The sequence below is a fragment of the Buceros rhinoceros genome, unplaced genomic scaffold, assembly GCF_000710305.1.
Source record: "Buceros rhinoceros silvestris isolate BGI_N320 unplaced genomic scaffold, ASM71030v1 scaffold2005, whole genome shotgun sequence".
Taxonomy (NCBI): domain Eukaryota; kingdom Metazoa; phylum Chordata; class Aves; order Bucerotiformes; family Bucerotidae; genus Buceros; species Buceros rhinoceros.
In genome coordinates this window covers 50,782-71,037 of record NW_010410946.1, presented here as the reverse complement: position 1 = coordinate 71,037, position 20,256 = coordinate 50,782, and the positions used below count along the sequence as shown (strand labels likewise).

The window sequence follows — 20,256 nt, the reverse complement described above, 5'->3', positions numbered from 1 at the left end:
GTTGTACTATTCACTTAATTGTTCATCCCTTGACCATAGTGCCTGGGCCACTATAATGAATGGCAACTCTGAGAGGTAAAACAGATTTGGGAGGAAGAGGCCAATATGCAGGGAATTTTGCATCTTATCCACAGTCTCAGTCTGAGTACTGTTGTTTCTCTTTCCAGCATAAAAAGTAATTGCAAGTGTGGTGAAGAACAGTAGAAAAGGATTTGCCCACACACCTCCATCTCCTTGGGTGGGAAAGAAAATGCTGTGTCTTAAAATATCTACTTCAGCCACATGAAATTGGACCTTCCACTTCCCATCACTTTCTACTGCCACATGAAGTAAAGGCAAAGCCTAGCTACAGTGTAGTAAAGAAATCAAAGTGGTGAAAAGAACCACAGTTATTTTTCTGGAGGACCAGGCAAAAGCCTGCATCAATTGACAGTCAGCATAATTATTAACACGGGAATAACCATCAGTGCTCTCCTTCCTCTTCCTTCTCCATATAGCTACATAAGCCCTTGGACACAATACCACCATGTCTTGATTTGGAACAAACCTTAAATGTGAAGTGCTTAGTCTGACTCCTGCAGAGAGTGGGGAAGGCAAGTGCAGTGCTTGGGGCAGTGACTTTTCTTTCACTTGGTTAGACCACCTGGAGCTTAGCCTGCAACAGGCAGGAGTCATCACATGAGGTGGGGAAGGAAGCGATGGCCAAGCTGGGAAAGGCTCAGAAGTGACATATCCTGGGCATTGTCTCCCTCTCCGCAAAGTGCATGATGTGACCTGAACAGCACAAAGGACTGCACTGGAACAGGACCTTGGGTAGGAAAGATGTAGAATCTGGCCAGGTGGAAGCTGCAGCGGCGAAGTGTGTACTGTGAAGGGCCTGAATCGAGTGTTAGCCAGTACTATTGAGAGGAAGTGTTCAATTTAGGGCTTCTAAACAAAATCTGTAAGGATGGAAACCAGACTTGTTCCACTAACTTTCTTGGCCTACTGTCTATATTCTGGTGCCTTTTACCCAGCCATATATAGACTTTCTCTTTTTCCTTTGAATACAGGGTTGGGAATTTTCTGTATTGTTGAGGAAGTATCTTGTGGCCTCTAACACTGATGGAGGCAGTAAGCTTTGAGGTTTGATCTCCAGCTTCAGCTAGTGGTTTAATCAAGAGAGATCATTTGCTCTGACACTTGAGTAAAATATTAAAATATGTCAAATTATTTGAATATGTCATATAATTTCATGGTGTCTAGAACTACTGTAAGTTCTATGTGATATATATATAGGAGTTCAAACATGCTAACATAAATGCAACATTTCAACAGGCAAATACTTATACACACTGGTGGTTAAGCATGTAGTGTGTGTCAGGGAGAAGTGTTCACCCCCATTTCCTTTTTTTTTTTTAATTAAAAATGTATGTGTAATTTAGCCAGACTTGGAATTGAAGAAATACTTTTACTGTTTTGTGAGAAAGTACTCCTTTTTGTTAGAAAACTGGGTTAAGGTTAACAAAGTTAGATGTCTCTTTTAACCCCAAGTACAAAGAAAGCAAATTCAGTAAGAACTAAAATTCTTCCTTGTGCAAGCTAATTGAACTGATATGACAAGAAGATCTGGATACCTGAGTCTTAAACAAATGCTAGGAGAGCAGGCTAACAAGTGGGGAAAGTCAGGGACTCTTACTGAAGACGAGGAATTTGATGTAGTCGCCCTTTGCAACACCTGGTAGGTTAGAATTATTGAATTCAGGGAAGACAGATGTAAAGCAGAGTCAAACCTGCTCTGAACGCAGTGTTATTCCTTTTGTTGGAGTTGTTGATATCTGAGACAAAGTCATGAGTACGCTACAAAGTGTCAAATAAAAAAGAGCAAAAAGTGGGGTATTGAAAGGGATTTATTACACATCACTAAATTAAACCAGAGAACAGTATGTCTACCCACTTTTAGCATGTGGAAAGATAATAATATATGGTACCTTATTTGAGGAAATTCATGCTTTATGTATCATGCAGCCTATTGCAAGGCTTCATCAGATCATCTTTAAACTTCAGGAGACACTTTTTTGCCTTACACAAAGGCATTGCATTTGATATAATCTAACACCTTGATGAAAAATAAAGAGGAATTAATAATCAGAATGAAGGCTAATTATGGCTTCGGGACTCTGAACACAGTGTGGATTATGCTTAATACAGAAAAAAAAAAAAGGAGCATACCTGAAAAATAAAGACATTTGCTTAGGAGTCTTACTTGTCCCTAGCACTGGAAAGCTATAGACATTAATAGGTGGGATGAGAATTTCAGGAAAACTATGAGGTGTTCAAATAAATATTTGCTCTATTTGCTTAATGCTGTAAAAACCATTAATTTACCTTCAAGAAAGATGACTTGGGCTGAAAGTCCACCTTTCAATGGCACAGTAAGGACAGAAATTAGAAATAAAAATCAACTGAGGTGTGCTTTATTATTCTTACTTATACTGAAGTCTAAGAGACAAGAGGGTAAAAATCTGATCAGCTCAATTCAGAAAATATGAAGAATTTTGCAAAGGTACTTTAGGAACAAAATATAAGCTTTATAACTGCTGCATGTCCCTTTGGAGGTGACAGTAAATTTGTTCAGCATGGTGCATTTGGTACCATTTAACAGGATAAGAAGCAGTATGAGTAACTACTTCCTATTCCAAATGTAATTTTTAGCATCATTGGTTGCAGGTTTTCTAGACCTGCTTACCTAAAATTTTCTAATTGTTGACAGTCCTACAGAATCTACTGAGTAGATTACTAACACTCAGCAACGAATGTGATAAATATTGAAACCTTGAATGAGTTCTAGAAGATTGGGGAAAAGTGAAAGGGTATGTAAGAGAACATAGAACAGCGCACCCCAGTGTAAACACTGGGCGAATGAAGAATAAAGCTGATATGGCAGTAAAATGCTAAAGAATGAAGACTTAGGACTATAATTAAGAGAGATGTTAAGCTGTCAAGGGAAGATAGCTCCACATCACACCAAGTGCTTCTGTTCGGTGTTACAAGTTCTGTGGACACAGGTAGCTTCCCAGATGCAAAGCACTTGCTCCCAGGGGTTGTCTGTCTTCATATATCATGCAACCTGCTCATGAAAAATGTTGGACTGTAAAACAATCATTTGCCAGATCTCAAAAAGCAGGTGGCAATAGGAAAGTCTTATTTAACAGCAGAAGTCTTTGAAGGCTGGTGCTAAGTCCCTCAGATATTTGCAGCGCTCTTGTCTCTGTATGCACTCTAAAATCATTGACCAGAAAAAAGTTATGGCTGAAAGACATTTGGATGATAAAAACTGGCAACATGGTAAATTGTTTTTGAGACAAGGAGGGTAGGCACAAATGATTTGGATCATATTGGAACACGAGCTCACTCATGAACCGGTTTTGTAACATTGCTCATTACAGGCCAGACTTGTAACTGCATCTCTGTTGATGGATGTGTCCATGAAGCAGTGAAAACCATAACTACAAGATGTGGGAAACTAGAACTTGGCAAACTGGGGCAGTACGTGGCCTCTATGCTGGAGCTGGCCGTGTGCCATGTAGGCTTGGAGCGGTGCAGTAGTGCAAGGGATGAAAGCAGGATTTTCCATACTTAAACTTCAAAGCAGACTCAACCTTGAACAGGTCTAATGTCACCAGAATAATCTGGGTGTGATTCCCTGGGAGTTACAGCTATGAGTTTATTGTATGTTTAGGAATGAAGCTGCTCTTCACATACAACCAGTCTCAAAGAAAAAAGAATAGGTTAATATGTTTTTTCTTCCTGTGATATAACAATATCAAACATGAGAGATGAGAAATAAAGAGCTTGAGCTAAACCCAAAGACTATTTATACTGATCAAAGCTGACCTGTTTACTTTCCCAACTCCAAGTTAATAAAATGATTGATGATTAATTCAATTTGTAAATATCTCTGAAAATGAAGTCTCTTTAATATCACTGATTTTTGTAACTGAATATGTACACAGCTCTTCATGTTTTGGAACGCAGATTTGATAATAGGGTAGACTGAAAAAGACCTCTACTTTTTTATCCATGGGTATATTTTGGCATACAGTGTTAGGAGTCCAGCAGAAATCCTGCTGAGCTAGACCACCATAATGTAAATGCAGGAAGACCACTGCAGTAAGCCCAGTCTGACTTGTTCTTTCTCTTCTACCTCCAGCTCTCAGGTGTACCCTCTCAGTCCAAGGAGAGTAGAACACAGGCACTCAGACCTGCCACTTGGATCCAAGAGGAAAGAAACGTCTTTTGCACTGTCAACAGTGCAGAAATAAATACAGCATTTCTAGCCTTAAACTGAGTTTTGGGGTTTTTTTAGCAGAATTCTGTCTTTTAGACATTTTTACAACGTGATTTTTAAAGGTATGGTTTTTATTTTTTTCTGCGTACTCCCTTTAAAGGCTTAGGCAGATGTCTGAGCTCATGATTCATCCAGGCTTGTTCAATGAATCAATTTAAATGTCACCTGCACGACTGTAGAGCTCTAGAAGGTGCTGTATTTCTGAAGAGCTCTAGAAGGTGCTGTATTTCTGAGGGCAATGAGAAGAGAAAGAGGAATGCAAGTCTCAGAGGTGGTTGACAGCGAAGTGCTTAACTTCTGCCAGTGATCACTAATGCCCACAGGATTTTTCAGAAATGCATATGGTTTAGCTACACCTTTGCCATGAAAAGATAGTGTTGAAAGATATTGGTGAGAGTTTATAGTGTAATAACTGTCAGTCTTATTCAGTTGGCTCTATTTTCTTCACCTCTACAGATATGATGTCTCCAAGAAAACTTTTTTGGCTGTTTAGAACGTGGCCTGCAAAAAGCAATCAGTTGGCAGGTCTTGCTTAGTGTTTCCCGTGTTTTGATGACAGAGCTATAGACCTCTCTGAGTTTTTAATGGTTTGCTTACATGAAAACCTTTTGTTTTGAAGATGAATTATGGACCCTTAATCCATGACTGAGTCTACACTGCAGCGGAAATTATGCTCTCCACAGTCATGCTTGGAATAAATTTTGGTGTGTGATCCTGCTGGACAGGACTTCTTCTGAGAGCAGTTTGGGTACGCAGTTCTCTCAATCATCAGAGCAGCTAATACACTTCTCGGTAACAAATACACTACAGTATATGGTATCAGCTACAGGGATAGTATGTAGAGACATGCAACAGTGGCTTGGACTTCCTTATTATATCGACACTCTTCCACAGTCTCTGTGTATTAAATAAAGTCCCAGTCTCTGACAAATTTTTAAATCACTTGATCTCAGGAATGAGTTTGCCCCTCTTTTTTTTTTTTTAATTTTCCCTGTCAATAAAAAAAATAAAATATAAATACTGATATTGATTGTGGTATGTCTCTGGACAGCTAGGACTACTGTGCCTCAGGAGGAGGAGAACGATCTCTGACTTTGGAGTCCCAGGGCTGGAAATGTTTACATGAATTGCAACTTTCAGATTCAGTCTTCAGTACCCAAGAGGGTACTGAACAAGTGGGTTGACTGTTTCTGAGAGTTTCAAGGAACAAGATAATATCTGTGTTAAAAATGCTGCAGCTTGAACTTTTGTTTTATAGATGCATCACTTTTAAATGAATATCACACTGAGAGGGGGAATCCCCACCACCCCCATCAGCCCCACACTAGAATATTTATCAGTTTGAAGCTGTGTTATTTGTTCCACAAATAGGAACCAAAACATGTTCAAGTACTCAGAATCTAGGAGCTACCTCCTGGTGACTTCTTAAGGTCTGATGAAACGAACAGCTTCGCAAAAGCTATAGCAGCAGAAGCATATCTGAGCCTTAAGAGACATTTTTGTTCTATATTCTGGGGGAAACTGCTATAAGTATGCCAAACTGAAGTATTACAGGCACTCTCTTTCACTGAATTTATTCGCGTATGTACAGTAATAGAACACCATGATCTGCAGCGCACCACTGCTGCTTACCTGTGCTGTCTTCATATACTACTGTTACTATTTTCCAGTTGTAGTATAATACAAGATCCAAAACTGCTCTGCTGATGGCTGCATAGTCTGGATAGAGGTTGATATAAAATGCATCTTTGTTATCCACTGTAGGGTGCTTCCATCGCGTCTGAATATGTGGGACTTCAAGTGCATTGCAGATGGACTGCACTGCACTGACGGAGGAGCTGTGGGAAGGTCCGAACAGAGCAGCTACACCAAGAGCAAGCTGGTCACATGCTGAGAGGGAGAGGAAGGGAAAGAAAGAAGCTGTTAGTTGGCGAAAGCAAGTAACTTGTGTGATGTTTATCAAGATCGTTTACCCTCCATCCACTGCCATTTCAAAGTGAGAATGGGTGACCACGTTGCTTCCAAATCCATTGAGAGATTTATAAATGGTTCCTTAAAATGGCTTTCGTGATTAGCAGTTAATTCTAGAACCTGCTTGCTACAAATAAAAAACCAAAACAACTTCTCTGCTCATCTTCAGAACACATTGATTCCTAAATTGCCTTTCTCAGAATGGCATTATGGTGGAGATGCCAGAAACTTCCTGGTTATGGTCTTGCCAAAGAGACGTCATATGAATTTTCATGGCAGCATGTCAGGAAATACGTTTGTGGAGTCACAACACGCACTATACGGATTCCATCCTTAACTGGCAAGCTTCTACCAACATGAGTTGCTCAATTTCAGGCGAGTGAAGGAATATAAACAGTAAAGGGGCACTATAATTCATGGCGCTCCTTAATCTGTGTTTACAAAACAGGCAGTAAAGCCAAAAGCCCTCAGTAATGACACAGGGAAACAAAGCACCAACACAAACTGACATTTTAATACCTTTCCAAATCAGTCAAATGCTAGTATCAGCATAGGTTTATTTCTCCTTGGGCCTATATATCAGCCAAAAGAATCCCTCCTGTAGGTGTCTCTTCATTTTTCTTTCCTCCCATCTCTTTTCAGGGTAACAGACAGAAGGTGAAGTGATGTTAATTACTTCTGTCCATTAGCAAAATTTGCTGCGAATGTTTCTAACAAGGTCTTTATAAGGTGACAAAGCCCTGCACTGAGTTGCAGTGTTGTACTCGGTTAGTACTTTGTGAGAAATTTAGAAATTATGATGATTGAATGAAATACTAAGTACACAAACATCCACAGTGAGCTGAGATTTTATAAATTAATATTTAGCTCTCTGATAGTAATAGAATATGACAGACAATCAATTATTTTTTATTTTTTGTCTACAGATGAGTGTTTTACAGGCAGCACAAAATGCGCAGGCTTTCAAGGTTTAATTCAGAAGGCTTCTTAAAGGATGACAGGTTCTAATGTGCAAATTGCATAAATCATATCAATAATTCATGATGAGAAGAAATTACTACTCTCTGAACGGATTCCTTGCATGTAGATTTAAAAATGCGTTTATAACAAACTCCTTCCTACAGATTAAGTGGAGATGGTACTTTTAGAATAGTCACAGAAGAGATTCTCATTCTACAGGAAACCTAAAATCCCATCTGTCTGGATTGTATGGATTATAAATCCACCATACTTGATTTTTGATAGCATAGTTTAGGTATCTCTCTGATGCTTGAAAAAGAATGCAATAAAGATAATTTAAACCTGGTTTTGATGTTCTTTGAAAGCATTCTTCTTTTTTCCGGTCTTTGGTAAGAAACTAGAATATCACAAGGAGAATCTAATAACTTAGACATTTGGAAGGCAACAGTTCACAAGCATTCTAGCATTATTTGTGCATGGTATTTTCCAGCATGGATGTTTTCCAGCCTTAATTTGCCTTTCAGCAGAAACATCTTCTTTTTGCTTTATAGCAAGCATATATTGTACCATTTACAGTGGCAGAGGTTACAGCGAACTGCAAAGCACGTCTGCAAAGTCTTGGTGACTTATGGGTCTTCCTCCAAACTTGTTTGCATGAGATTTTGTGCACACCATGTAATTCCAGGAACGAGACATCTGTATATAAAACTTTATCAAACTTCAAGGTTGCCTCCTAGAGGTGAAGAAATACACTGTGCTTAAGGACTGTTGTGACTTTTTCCCCCTTTATGTTCTGATCTGCAACTAAATTAGATGTAAGTAAATTGGATCATAATTTTCCCTCTGAGAAAAATAAAAGAATAGTCAAAAAAATTCCAAACTTGTCCACTCCAATTCTTATAGTTGTTTATAACACTGAAATAGTTGTTATATCACAGAAATTTACTTCTGCCTCTAACCGTCTGAAGCATCAATATTTCAGGAAGGGGAGACTGTTGGCTTCAGTTCTTTAAAGTACAATAGAAATAATTTGTTATGAACAATGGATATCTGTGTGTGAGCTCTAGTTATGGGCTGTGACATCCCACTGTGATCCCTCTTAGTCTGTGATCATATTCTGCAGAATTCCAGGTGGCAAATCTCTTTTTTGGAAAGAAAAATGGGTTGGACTTGCCACCTTCCATCTGGGGCTCTTAGTATGCGGAGAGTATGCAGGTGTTTTAATAGAAACTAGATGACAAGTCCAAGTCCAGCTTCATTCTTAATTCAAATAACTTTGAAAGATGAATTCTTTGTTACCATTCATAACACACATTACAATAGGAAGAAAAGAAGACCAGGCTAGGGAAACATAGCATAGAACATGTATATTACTGACACAGTAATTGAGATAATTACCTCTTCTTGAGGCTTCAAAACTATCAAAAAGGTTAATTCTCTGGATGTCATAGGTTAACGTGGTATTAGGCATCAGTGTTCTGTTTCTATTAATGTTGGTGACTGCAAATTTGAAAGCCAATTCTTCAATATTAACAGGTTCATTTTCCACAGTTTCAAATATCCCTCCTGTTGAAACAAATAAATGAGAAGTATTATTCACCTCTTCATCACTGTACATAAAAAGAGAAAAATAAATTATGAGCAATAATAATCTGAGTGTTCATAAAGGAAAACAGTTAAAATTGCTGTTAAAATCACTACAGCAAAAGCATATTGGATCATTAGTTTTTATCTACAATGTCACTGTAGGTTAACACAATATTATGAACGTTGCTTAGACAAACATCTGTGAAACATGAAGCATGGCTATTATTCAGCCTTCTCAAAATAAAATTTCAAATGTTTGTGAAAATTTCTATTGAATTCCCAGCTAATGAAAGTAGTAGGTTTTGTTCCTCCCTTCTCTTTTCACCGTACTATAGATAAAACTTGGATACGTTGAAGATGTTTTTTTTCTGCAACTTCTGACAGTATAAGATCCGCATTCAGACATGACTGACATGACTTAGGAGTTTGAGTAGAAATGGACTGAAAGTTTCTTTGTGAGGTTGATGTCTTAGTAGGGCTTTGGGTTTTTTTTTAAAAACTTGGGCAATGTTGTTGACCATTTCTCTTTGCTCAGGGAAAGATGAGCATTTTTACTTTTTCAGAGCTCATTGCTGAATGAACTGAACTTGTTGATACAGAACATAGCTGAGACACACAGATTTCACCTCTGTGCCAAAGTGTTAAGTGATCTCTCCAGCTGTGTAGGGTCTACCAGTACCACGATGACACTGTTTTAAAAGTCCATTAAGTCCTTTTAAAAGTCTTTCCAAGGGCAACGCTTGATCTAGCACAATTGCTCTCAACTTCTTGTCATTCCTCTAGACTCTTCTTCCAACATCTGTTTTGAACTATTTGAACAAAGGCACGTCCCAGTGCAAGTCCAAGCGGGCAACTGCTCTTTGAGCACAGCTCAGTTTGTCGGATCTTACTTTCTACCTTTTGAACTGAAATTTTATATAGATCTTGTTGCTTTTGAAAACAAATGAGGTGAATTTGGGCTTTTCTTTAACCTAGGAGAAAGTTTTCCAGAAGAGGACCTGTAAACAACCAGTCTGAATTTTGGAAGTATTCTGGCATGTTGCTCTGGCATACTCTGAGATGGGGAAGGTGGCTATGTTTCAAGTCAACAGCCTGTGCCACTTATACTGGAATGTCTACTCCCTCTAGCCTCTAGAGACTTTATTATGCCAACAACACCTTTGAGCACAGCTCAGTTTGTCGGATCTTACTTTCTACCTTTTGAACTGAAATTTTATATAGATCTTGTTGATTTGAAAACAAATGAGGTGAATTTGGGCTTTTCTTTAACCTAGGAGAAAGTTTTCCAGAAGAGGACCTGTAAACAACCAGTCTGAATTTTGGAAGTATTCTGGCATGTTGCTCTGGCATACTCTGAGATGGGGAAGGTGGCTATGTTTCAAGTCAGCAGCCTGTCCCACTTATACTGGAATGTCTACTCCCTCTAGCCTCTAGAGACTTTATTATGCCAACAACACATTCAGTCTGTCTAGGAGCACTGGGATTTGATGAATACATAACAAACACAGCTAATTTGAAAAAAAATAACTACTTTAAACAGCAATCTCCAGCTTCAGTACTTGATTTTGCAAGTATAATTTACTCATTTAGTGCAAGTCACTAGAGAATACTTCGGATTTCTGTTACGTATTTTCGCATTTCCCCATGTGAAATTTGAGTCCTAGATATCGCTTTATATTTTCTGAGCACCAGAATGTATTCAGCTAATTCACTGCAATCTCTTGCAATTTTGATGTCACAAGTGTAGGAATAGTGCAGTCATTAGCTGGAAATGGGAACACGGTGGAATTAAAACCTGCTGCAAATTTTAGTTCAGCAATGAAAACACGAGGCTATCAATCCCAAGCTGGCAATGTCATCTCTAGCTACTTTTGAATACACATCATTGTATTATCTCTCAAATCCATGTATAACAATATTTCAATGTCTTAAGCAATTTTGCAGTATTTTCGTTCACTATATATATTTCTCATTTACTATATGCATGTATTAGAAACTTAAACTTCCTGATTTTTTTCCCTCCATCATAAAACATATAAGTGATTTCAGGAGGCTGTGAGACAGAAATAGTTGGGGAAAAAAGTTTAAGTGATGACTTCTGAACCAAATGTAAAACCTTACGTGGAATGCTGGGGGTCAGCAGGATTTTCCAGATTTGTAAACTATAGGGTTGACAGAAGAATAAAATTCTAATGTCTGTTCTTTCAAATCCTTGTCCTAGTGATGATACCAGAAAGTTTGCTACTCTTCCTGTTAAATAAAATTTGCTTTCCTTCCTTTCACCTGAGGAAGACAAATATTTTCGGTTAGCTGGAAAGCTAGCTTGGGCTTGGGCCAGCGAGATACAGCTGCTGAGTTTTGCTTCGACCTCTGCTAGACTTAGCACAATATTGTTTCATAAGGCAAGGTGGAAGCCACTGTGTATAATGGATAGTCTGAAATAACTTTCTAATAATACAGGGTGATCAACATCTGTCCCCACTTTCCATAGTACGGGTGACTTATCATTTGATCTTCGCAAAAAATCTTCTCCATCCCATTATTGCGTTGTGCTTGTATTGTTTGTTTTTTTTTTTAATTAAAACAATATCTTCCAGCTACCCTTGAGGTAACCTTCATACCTATACATACAGAAACACTTTCTCATTTTAGGACTAAAACTTTTCCCAGGCCTCTAATCAGTAGCCTATTAAAGGGAGATTAATTTTAATTTATGTATATCCATTAGATATTAATACTTCATTGGCAGAATTTTGCAGAATTTTTGTTCATCCCTTTTCAAAAAGAATAGAAGCTCACTGGGCAGAGGGAAGGAGAGGAGAGAAAGGAGGAATAATGGAAAGAGGGAAAGCGTTGCATGGATGTGTTTCCTAAGCAAACTAATCAAAACTGCATACTCACTGTCACAGACATGTCTAATATATTCAAATAAGTCTCTCTGAAAGACAGCTGTATAATCAGTATGTTGGTACCCCGTCAACATATTTTCCAGGTTCCTTTTGTAAAACATTACAGATAACTTTGGTTACATGCTTTAATTTATGGCGAGATGCTCTGGAGAGGTCTGCTGTAAGAACAGGGCAGATAGGTAGTCAAGAGGTTCATAATTTTACACAGGAAATTTTGCTCAGCTGAACTGGGGTTGCTGAACAGGGTACCATTTACAGCCTCTGAAAACTGGTGGTCTCCTTCCCCACTGGGAAGGGGAAGTTTTGAGACCACAAAAGTAATTCTTCCAAGTCAGTAAATGTTTACGTGACAGAATGTTCTCCTGATTAAACCCTAAAGAAAGCACAAAGAGTGATGCCCTAGTTCCCATGAACAAAGTCCATGAGATGGTTTATGGAGGAAATCGTTGCTTCCTGTGAGTGAACTATGGGATAGCTGCATTGAGAACAGCTTGAAATGCTACGTACTTGAGATTAATTTTTCTGTTGAGACCTATGTGTGTAAAAAAGTTGAACCAGTCTATAAATTTGCATCACAAATAAGCCAGCAGATAATATTTGGATGTACTCTGCTGTTCTGTTTTCATCCTTAATGAAATCTAGCAATTTAGTGAATAGTTTCTCTTCCGTGTTGTACTGATGACTTATAGTCAAGCTTAGAATTTATTGGAAAGTCCAGGTTAAAAGAGAAATAGCAGAGCAAGTGACAAGTTTGATGAAGAACCATTTTGTCAGATGATTCATTTAAATAAAGTAATTACTGTACAACATTTTAAAAACAAATTAACCACAGGATTCTACAAGGGAAGAAAAAAAATCAGTGTTAACTCAAGTTATAAATGATGCTCCAGAAATGAGGCTATTATTGCTAAGCACAAAACCAAGCACTGGCTTTCAAAGTAGGCTGCTGCTAGAACATACATGGGACAAAGCTTAAATTTCTGCGTCCACCCTTTCATCTCCTTCCTCTCCTCCCCAATTGCTCAACCACATAGTGAATCTGCTGCAGCAGCTTTGACTGACCAAAGGCTGCTTAGCACTGGCGACTGGCAGATCTGACCTTTCTTCCACACGGGCACTATGTCTGCTCCTGTGAGGAGCAGGATTGTCTGTACGAGTCATCTCCATGTTCTCCCACATTAGTGGGAGATCCCAGCATTCGTGTTCACTTAATCAATAATCCTGCTTTAGCGCATGTGTGTGAGGAAAACACTTTCAGCATTTACTTTATAAAGTGATGTCTGTGAGGAGGGAGGGAAAAGCTATATCTGCCTCTACTGTAAATTTAGCTGTGGAAAGTAAGAGGAAAATGACTACCTGGCTGATGTTGCTCTGACAGAAATGAGGGCTGAGCCACACGAGTGACGGCTCTGCCAAGGAGTGAGGGATGCAAGTCAAACTGACAGCCATGACAATGTATCAGCTGCATTCATCCACTGAAGATTGAAAAATCCTACAGAGTACAACGTCAAAAATATAAAAGCACACCTCAGCAGGCACACCTCAAAAAGCAGCTCTAGTCCTTCTGACCAAGCAAATGTTTCCATTTAAAGAGGTCATCATGGACTGAGGGAGTTTAGAAAAGGTCGTGGCTGAATCAATTTCTATACCTCTCAACGGGTCTCAGTATTTTGCTTCAAGACAAGACAGAGCTCAAAAGCTTGTTATTGGAAAAATTCTCTGTCCCTGTTTTAAAACCAGTCATAAACAGCAACAACTAGGAATTGCTGACCTTTCTGATGGCAGTTATCAACCCGTCTCCCTGGCTTCTTTAGTCAGGTTTCCTCAATGCAAAATATCCCACTAACATATTTCAGTCCTAATACAGTGGACATAGTATAAATTTTTAGCCATGTAGATGTAGAATTGCTTGAGTAGCCTAGAAGGAATTTCTGTCGGTAGTATCATGACACATTTGAAGTAAAATGCAAACTTTAAAATATATTTTTAAAAGCCATATCCCACTTGCAGAGAGATTTTCCTTACTTACTCCATATCAAACATAAGAACACTGGATTTAGGACTTTTTTTTATTTATTTGCTACTTCCTATTAAAACACTACAGAAAGCCAGATGACACGGAGGTAGGCTTAGAGAGAAAGGCAATACTGATAACCTGCAAAGCAGAGCAGTGAGAATGCCATGCTTTTTGAGAATGGTCTGTATTTCCTTCAGACACCTAAAGGACACCAAAAGAGAAAAAACATGATCTGCTTTTAAGTCAGCCTGAGACCCAGCAGTCGCTGTAGACATGCCAAAAAAAGTAGTTATTTTACAGATGTATGTTTTGTTCTGGGACATTCCTGTGTTCATTATTTTTGTGGATAATTTTAATATTCCCCAATTACATTTGTTAAATGTCTATCCAGCTCACTGGTGGCTGTGTGAGGCAGCTCTACAACAGATTCATGTCCATGCTTACACACTGGATCAGCAGTCAACCTCCTTTTCACATCAGAATTCCGCTGCGTATCAGTTATTGAACTGTCCTCCAGATATTTTTAAATAATATTCGTTATAATTTACATAACTCTCTGCTTTTTGACCAGTGGAATATGTTGTAAGCAGGGAAGTCATTTGCTTGTGCTGTTAAAACACAGAAAAATGTTGCTGATTAATAGACGTGGTGTTCAAGGACCATAAGTCAAACCACCAGATACAATGAGATTTAAAAGATATATTACTTGGATTTTTATTTGCTGCCAGATTTTCATCTCCCAGCATGCCATTTTATTCCTGGAGCCAGCAGTCCCAGCAACTTAAAGACAGTAGCTCAGCTATTCATAGAGTCATAGGACTCCAGTAGCCATATTAATACCAACATCAAGTATTTTGATATTCCAACAGACATTAAAGTGAGAAATGGGAAGTGTTAAAAAACATGAAAGCTGTATGTTGTTTATGGTTTTGTTTAGGTTCTACACTTCAAAAGAATGCTTTTTGGAAACACACATGCTGACCACACAGTAAAATATGTTGGAAATATTAAAACATACAGACTACAAAGGACGGTAGAGGCAAAATAGAGTTAACATTAATGACGAAGATTTTCCTCATAAAGACAAGCATTTTTTCCTTCGCTAGACAAAAAGAGGACTTTCTGTGGGTTACAGCTGTTTCCAGTTAAGGGTAAAACTTTACTTCTACAAGGCTGATGTCCAGGTTGCCTTTTCTTGCTCAAAAGATATCCTAGTTTCTAGTCTCTCCTCCCGTGGAGGCATTTGTTGCACAGGATGACACAACGAATGAGCAATGTGACAGCACAGGGCCCACTGTGCACTCCAGAGAACCTCTGCTTCATCTCCAAAGCTTTGAGATACTGACAGCTTTCAAAGGCAATGTACTGTCATGATGTGCAGGTGATTCGCTAGTGGGATTTCCAGAAACACCTGAACATCTATCTCCTGACGGGATTTATGCTTTGGGAAGCCCCACCTCCTTTCCCCAGCACTGTCTGAACACCAGGAGGTCCATGAGACTTCATTAAAACCCACCTGTCAGTCACTGAAGGGAAATGAGAGTTAAAATCCTAATGACTGTGCAGCTGTATGCCACTGGTTTCCCAAAAGAAGAGCTGTTGCTGTTGCCAAGTTAATGTAGGAGGTTCATAAAGACAAATTAGCATGCAGTTTGCCCTTGCTCTCCGTTGATATAGATACATAGCTCTGAAGCTTAGGGGGACTGGCGGAGTGGTAGGAGGAGACCTATAGCCCAAAGAAGAACAGGGCAGAACGAAACAGAGCTTATGAAGTTTTTTTCTTCAGATAATGCCCATTTCCAGAGCTAAAGAGTGCGCCAGTAGGAGTGAAAGCACTCACCACTCAAAATGACCCCCAAGCATTTTTTTCCATCCTTGCCTCTGACCAGAGGACAATTTTCCCATGCCATGAGGAGTCCAATGGCGAGTCAGCAGAAGTGCACTCATTACAGAGCTACGTCTGAGCATTCATCTTACCAGAAAAGAATAATCAAATAAGTTGTTACCTAGAGGCTTACCTTCAGCAGACAGTTCAACAGTACCTTTCCTTTTAAAGTCAGCTCACTGACTGTGTAAGATTAGTCCAGAAATTGCCTATTACCTCTAATTTACACGACCTAAAAACTTCTCCTTTATGTGTTTGTGTGTACTGAAAGAAAAAAAAGGTTTCTCAGGAAGAATCATTAACAATCACAATCCTATAACAAACACTAGTTGCATTTTACATTTACAAATACCAACCAAGGTGGGTTTGCTCCCCTAGGTTTTCGTGGAATTAGATGCCTGTGTTTTGCATTTGGCTCACAGAATGCAAACTGAACACATTAGCGTTCTTTGCACGGGTGAGTTCAGCCTGGCAACAGGGACCTCTGCGTTAGGCAGCTATTATCATCCTCATTTTACAGACAGCGAAACTGAAAGCTTGAGTGACTTTCCTACCATTGCTCCCTCTTCAATCTGTTCAAAAGCTGTTTTGGAAACCTTCCATACATTGTGCTCTGTTTCAGCCTATTCCCGCCCTTTTTTTAAGCCCCGTCTTTACCTCAGCATTCACCATCTCTGCATTCACCCAGCCTCGCTCCTGTTCAGCATGCCTTTGATTTTATTCCTCACTGCTACACCCTGCCAAATGTCACTGCCATTTCACTGCCTATGCCAGATCCTGGGTCTGGATCATTTTCCCTCTGTAACTCATCATCTGCCTGTGGGGTTCTCCTTTTAAATGATGCACTCAAAAACAAACAAAGCCCATACCCTTGCTCTGTCTACGCTCTACCTTCATTGTTGTCAGCCATCTGAATCTAAAATAAAAGATAAGTTGGTGAGCACAGAAAGGCTGGTATGTTGCTCTGGTGCTCACCCGGATTTCCTGCCTTCTTTATGCCCATCTCTGCATTTGTTTGCTCTGCTGTCTCTGCAGGTTGCAAGCTTCTCCAGACTGCAAGGAATTTGCAACCAATCAGAATAATTTGGAGCAGAGTTGGCTTTGGGGAATTGGGGTAACGGTTACATTTTTGTTTCGACAACTGTGTGATAGGACAGGGAAGCTGAAACCTGGGACAGGTTCATGACCTGAAACCTGACAAGGAAAGTTGGAAAGGGGTGGACCTCAAGTGTCAAATTTAGCAAATGTGAGGACTGGATTTTTTTAATATTAGATTTAATTTCTGAAAGCTCACCAAGTATTTGACAAATTGAGTATCTCCTAGGTTCAAAACTGCACATCTGAAATCCACTTTTGGGCACATCTTTAGGACACAACTGTATCCCAGTCGCTTCTGTGAAGATTTTGCTCTCAGCTTTACCAAGAGGTGAGGCACGGTTTTGCAGTCTGACTCCAAATTTGCATGATTTAGACTGAACTCTCACAGGGACTCAGCCTTTCTGTTACTTCTGTGCAGTATGGTTAGTGCTTAATCACACAGTGATGAAACTGGTAGAAATCACATTTTGGTTTCAGCCCTTGTGCAGGCAGGTGTGAGTTCTGTGACTGACCAAGAGCTGCAACCCGTTATACCGGGTCTGAATACATAACTCACAGCAAACAAGGTCTTGTTAAATATTGTAGATGAAGAGTACAAAAGAGGGAAAGGATCTTACACAGAAAATGTTAAACCACTCCTGTATCCAAAACCTCCTCTATCAGAGCCAGGGCTGGGCTTTTATAATTATCTGCACTCTACCAATCTACTGCATTCAGCAAAGTTTTATTGTGTGGAAAGCAGAGGAATAAAAATTTGTATGTGTCTAAGTACATATACAAAATGTTGAGCTTATTAAGTACAAAGATCTGCCTTTTCCAACGGCATTTATGTGAGTTCAGCTTGTGAGTTTAGAGATATTTCCCAAAGGCTCAATCAGCAAGATTCATGTTATAGAATTTCTAAGTAATAAACTTTTTCTTTTTTTACTGGGGTAAAAAAATGGCTGATCTGATTTGCAATACAGTGGCAGTACTATCTGGAAACTAAACGATTGTTCTAGGGGTGTAAACACTCCATTTAATAGAAATCTTAAAAAATATTTCCTTGCTGCCTTTTTATTGTTTTCACTTGATGCACAGGCTAGTGAGGAGGTACTGAAAAGTGCAAGTTAATATATATGCTATTTATCTTGTTTGTTGCTCTTCCTTGCACGTAGCCATACTTATCTGGGCAAACTAGCTATTCATGCATTGCAGCATTCATGTCAAAGAAGACAAAAACAGGGGAGGAAGAAAATTGAGTCTGATTACCCAGTTACACGTGCAACACTGGATGCCAAAAGATGCTATTTCTGGCCATGCAGCAAAATGGAGGGAATGAGAATTGTTTCCCTTCTCTTCTTGGAGCTAAAATTAGGCAGATGAGCCTTTCAGAGTCCAGGATGAGATTTTGCGTGAGATGTTTTCCTCAGGAGGAGGGCACTGGCTAAAGCAGCACACGCAGAGTTTCAGCACCCTGCTTTCCCGCTGTCCATGCATACGACCTGGTCCGCTTTGCAGAGCACAACTCATATGCTGTTCTTTGCAAAAGTATGTGGCAGATCAACCGTCCCTCTTCAGAAGAACTACAGTTTAATCAGGATGTGTGGTATGAATGGAGCTGCTCTCCTCAGAGCTCCTCAGTAACCCAGGGAAACTGTAGTCACAAGATGCCCTGCCATGGGGCAGTGAGGAAGCCCTCGCCTGAAGCACCTTCCATGCAAAGTGCTTCAGGTGGATGTTTTGGCTCAGCGTCAGCACTGCCAAAATAGTTCGGAGTGTAAAGTAATACAGCCATTCTTCTAGCTAATGAGATGATCTTAGTGAAAGTGTCTGCCAACCGTTCATTAGCTGCAGCTATGCAGCTACATCCATGCATAGCCCTGCACCTTTTGCCATAACCCTCCTGCTTTGTAACCTGTGTGGCAAAAATGCTCCCGGACTCTGCGAAAGCAGGGGCTTCATTTCCTCTTCTAAGGCTCCTAGCAAAAAAGTAACAGGCTTTTAAACTTCCTTCCCCATCATTTTGTTCAGAAGATATAAGACCTTACTGGAGATACAGATTTCTACTGATTTCAAGAAGATTTGATCAGATTCTTTCAGGGCTGAGCATTTCTCCCACTATGCTGTAACAACTTAAATTGTCCACTGGAAAAGAAACTTACTTTCTGGTGTCTTTTTAAATCTTTCAGAGCACTACTTCACACATACGTTTTTTATACTTATTTGTCTGAGGATTTCCTTCTGAGGCATCCCAATATCTTGACATATTAATTGCTGATCATGCAATTGCTGGACAGGTTGGATCGATGGGCTGAGGCAAGGAAAATTTAATTCAGAGGGGTTTCATCACCTGCTTTTATGTAGGCACATGGTTAAAACAGGAGGTGTTTGTGCAAAAAGTGCTTTGGCACCTTCCTTTGCAGTGGTTACAAGATATTACGCTTCCAGAAAGTAGTAATCAATACAGTATGTGCAGCCATTTTACTTTTATTTTCCTGCACTATGACAGTAGTTGCCTCATAGAAAGTTGTATATATTCATTTGACTGAAGTCTGGACAAGGTTGCTCTGAGGAGCAATCCTGAGGTGTAAGAATAGAGCCTTACTATAAAGCAATTGTGAGTTTGCATATGCAACGAAACTACTTCAGGATTAACCATTTTTCTCAAGCTGTAGACAGAAATAGAAAGACATTTAAAAATCCTGGACTATACTATGAAATGTGCGTTATTCAGTAAACAGCATTTTCATGCATAAACATCAGGGCTGTATCTTTAAAAATTACATACTTTTTCTTTTCATGAGTACCCATTAAGCACTATTATCTGTAAGATGCTTAGGAACATAAGGTCTTTATTAAAGCTGAAGAAATCTGAGTTTATCCTGAAAAAGCATGGATAAACGCAGATCACAGACTGCGCAGAAGTACATCCTTTTCAGAAAGGACATGGTGGTGGAGGCAGGTTAAGGTTAGTAGGGGGGACATTTTAAACTCTAATCACTCTTTTCTTTCTGAAATCCAGCTGTTACAATTCCCCTAAGGGCAGTGCTACCTATCAATCCAGAAATGATTGACGTGAGGGATGCCAAGAAGCCTACAGATAGCAAGATACAGCAGAGATCTTCTCTTATAAATTACTATGGACACTTTGCATCTTTAAGCATGCAAAAAACAGAATCCTAATCAAGAGTTTAAACATTAAGGATAGAGAGAATACACCAGCTTTTGCTGTCACACACTGTGTACGAAGTAACAGTGAATTTTGACTTTGCCTTCCTTCTAAGATGCAACAATTGTTTACGGTAGATTCCTCTGAGTTTGAAGTTGGTCTTCTCACTCTGGAGGAGAGGCTTATAATCATTTGGCTAGAATGGAGAGGACTTTACCTGTGACTATCACCACCCTTCCTTCTCCCATGGTGGCTGGAACTCCCCCAGGCTAACCCTGCCACTGTCAGGTCACGGCTGGGAGGTCTGGCCCCCCCCGTCAGGGCGTGAAGTGGGACCACGAGGGCGGG

The 20,256-nt window shown here is 39.5% G+C and overlaps 1 protein-coding gene across 1 annotated transcript in view; it reads right to left on the bottom strand.

Annotated features, from left to right (window-relative positions):
* The window catches only part of LOC104493148 (glutamate receptor ionotropic, kainate 1-like), a gene marked incomplete at its 3' end in the record, with an annotated part of 74,272 nt that overhangs the window by 20,436 nt on the left and 33,580 nt on the right, over positions 1-20,256 (bottom strand). Inside the window, exons 2-4 of the mRNA XM_010135777.1 lie at positions 9,746-9,819; positions 8,660-8,871; positions 5,963-6,220 (exon numbers count right to left, since the gene is read on the bottom strand). Coding sequence (XP_010134079.1) covers positions 5,963-6,220; positions 8,660-8,871; positions 9,746-9,819 — 544 coding nt within the window. The remainder of the gene's footprint in view (positions 1-5,962; positions 6,221-8,659; positions 8,872-9,745; positions 9,820-20,256) is intronic.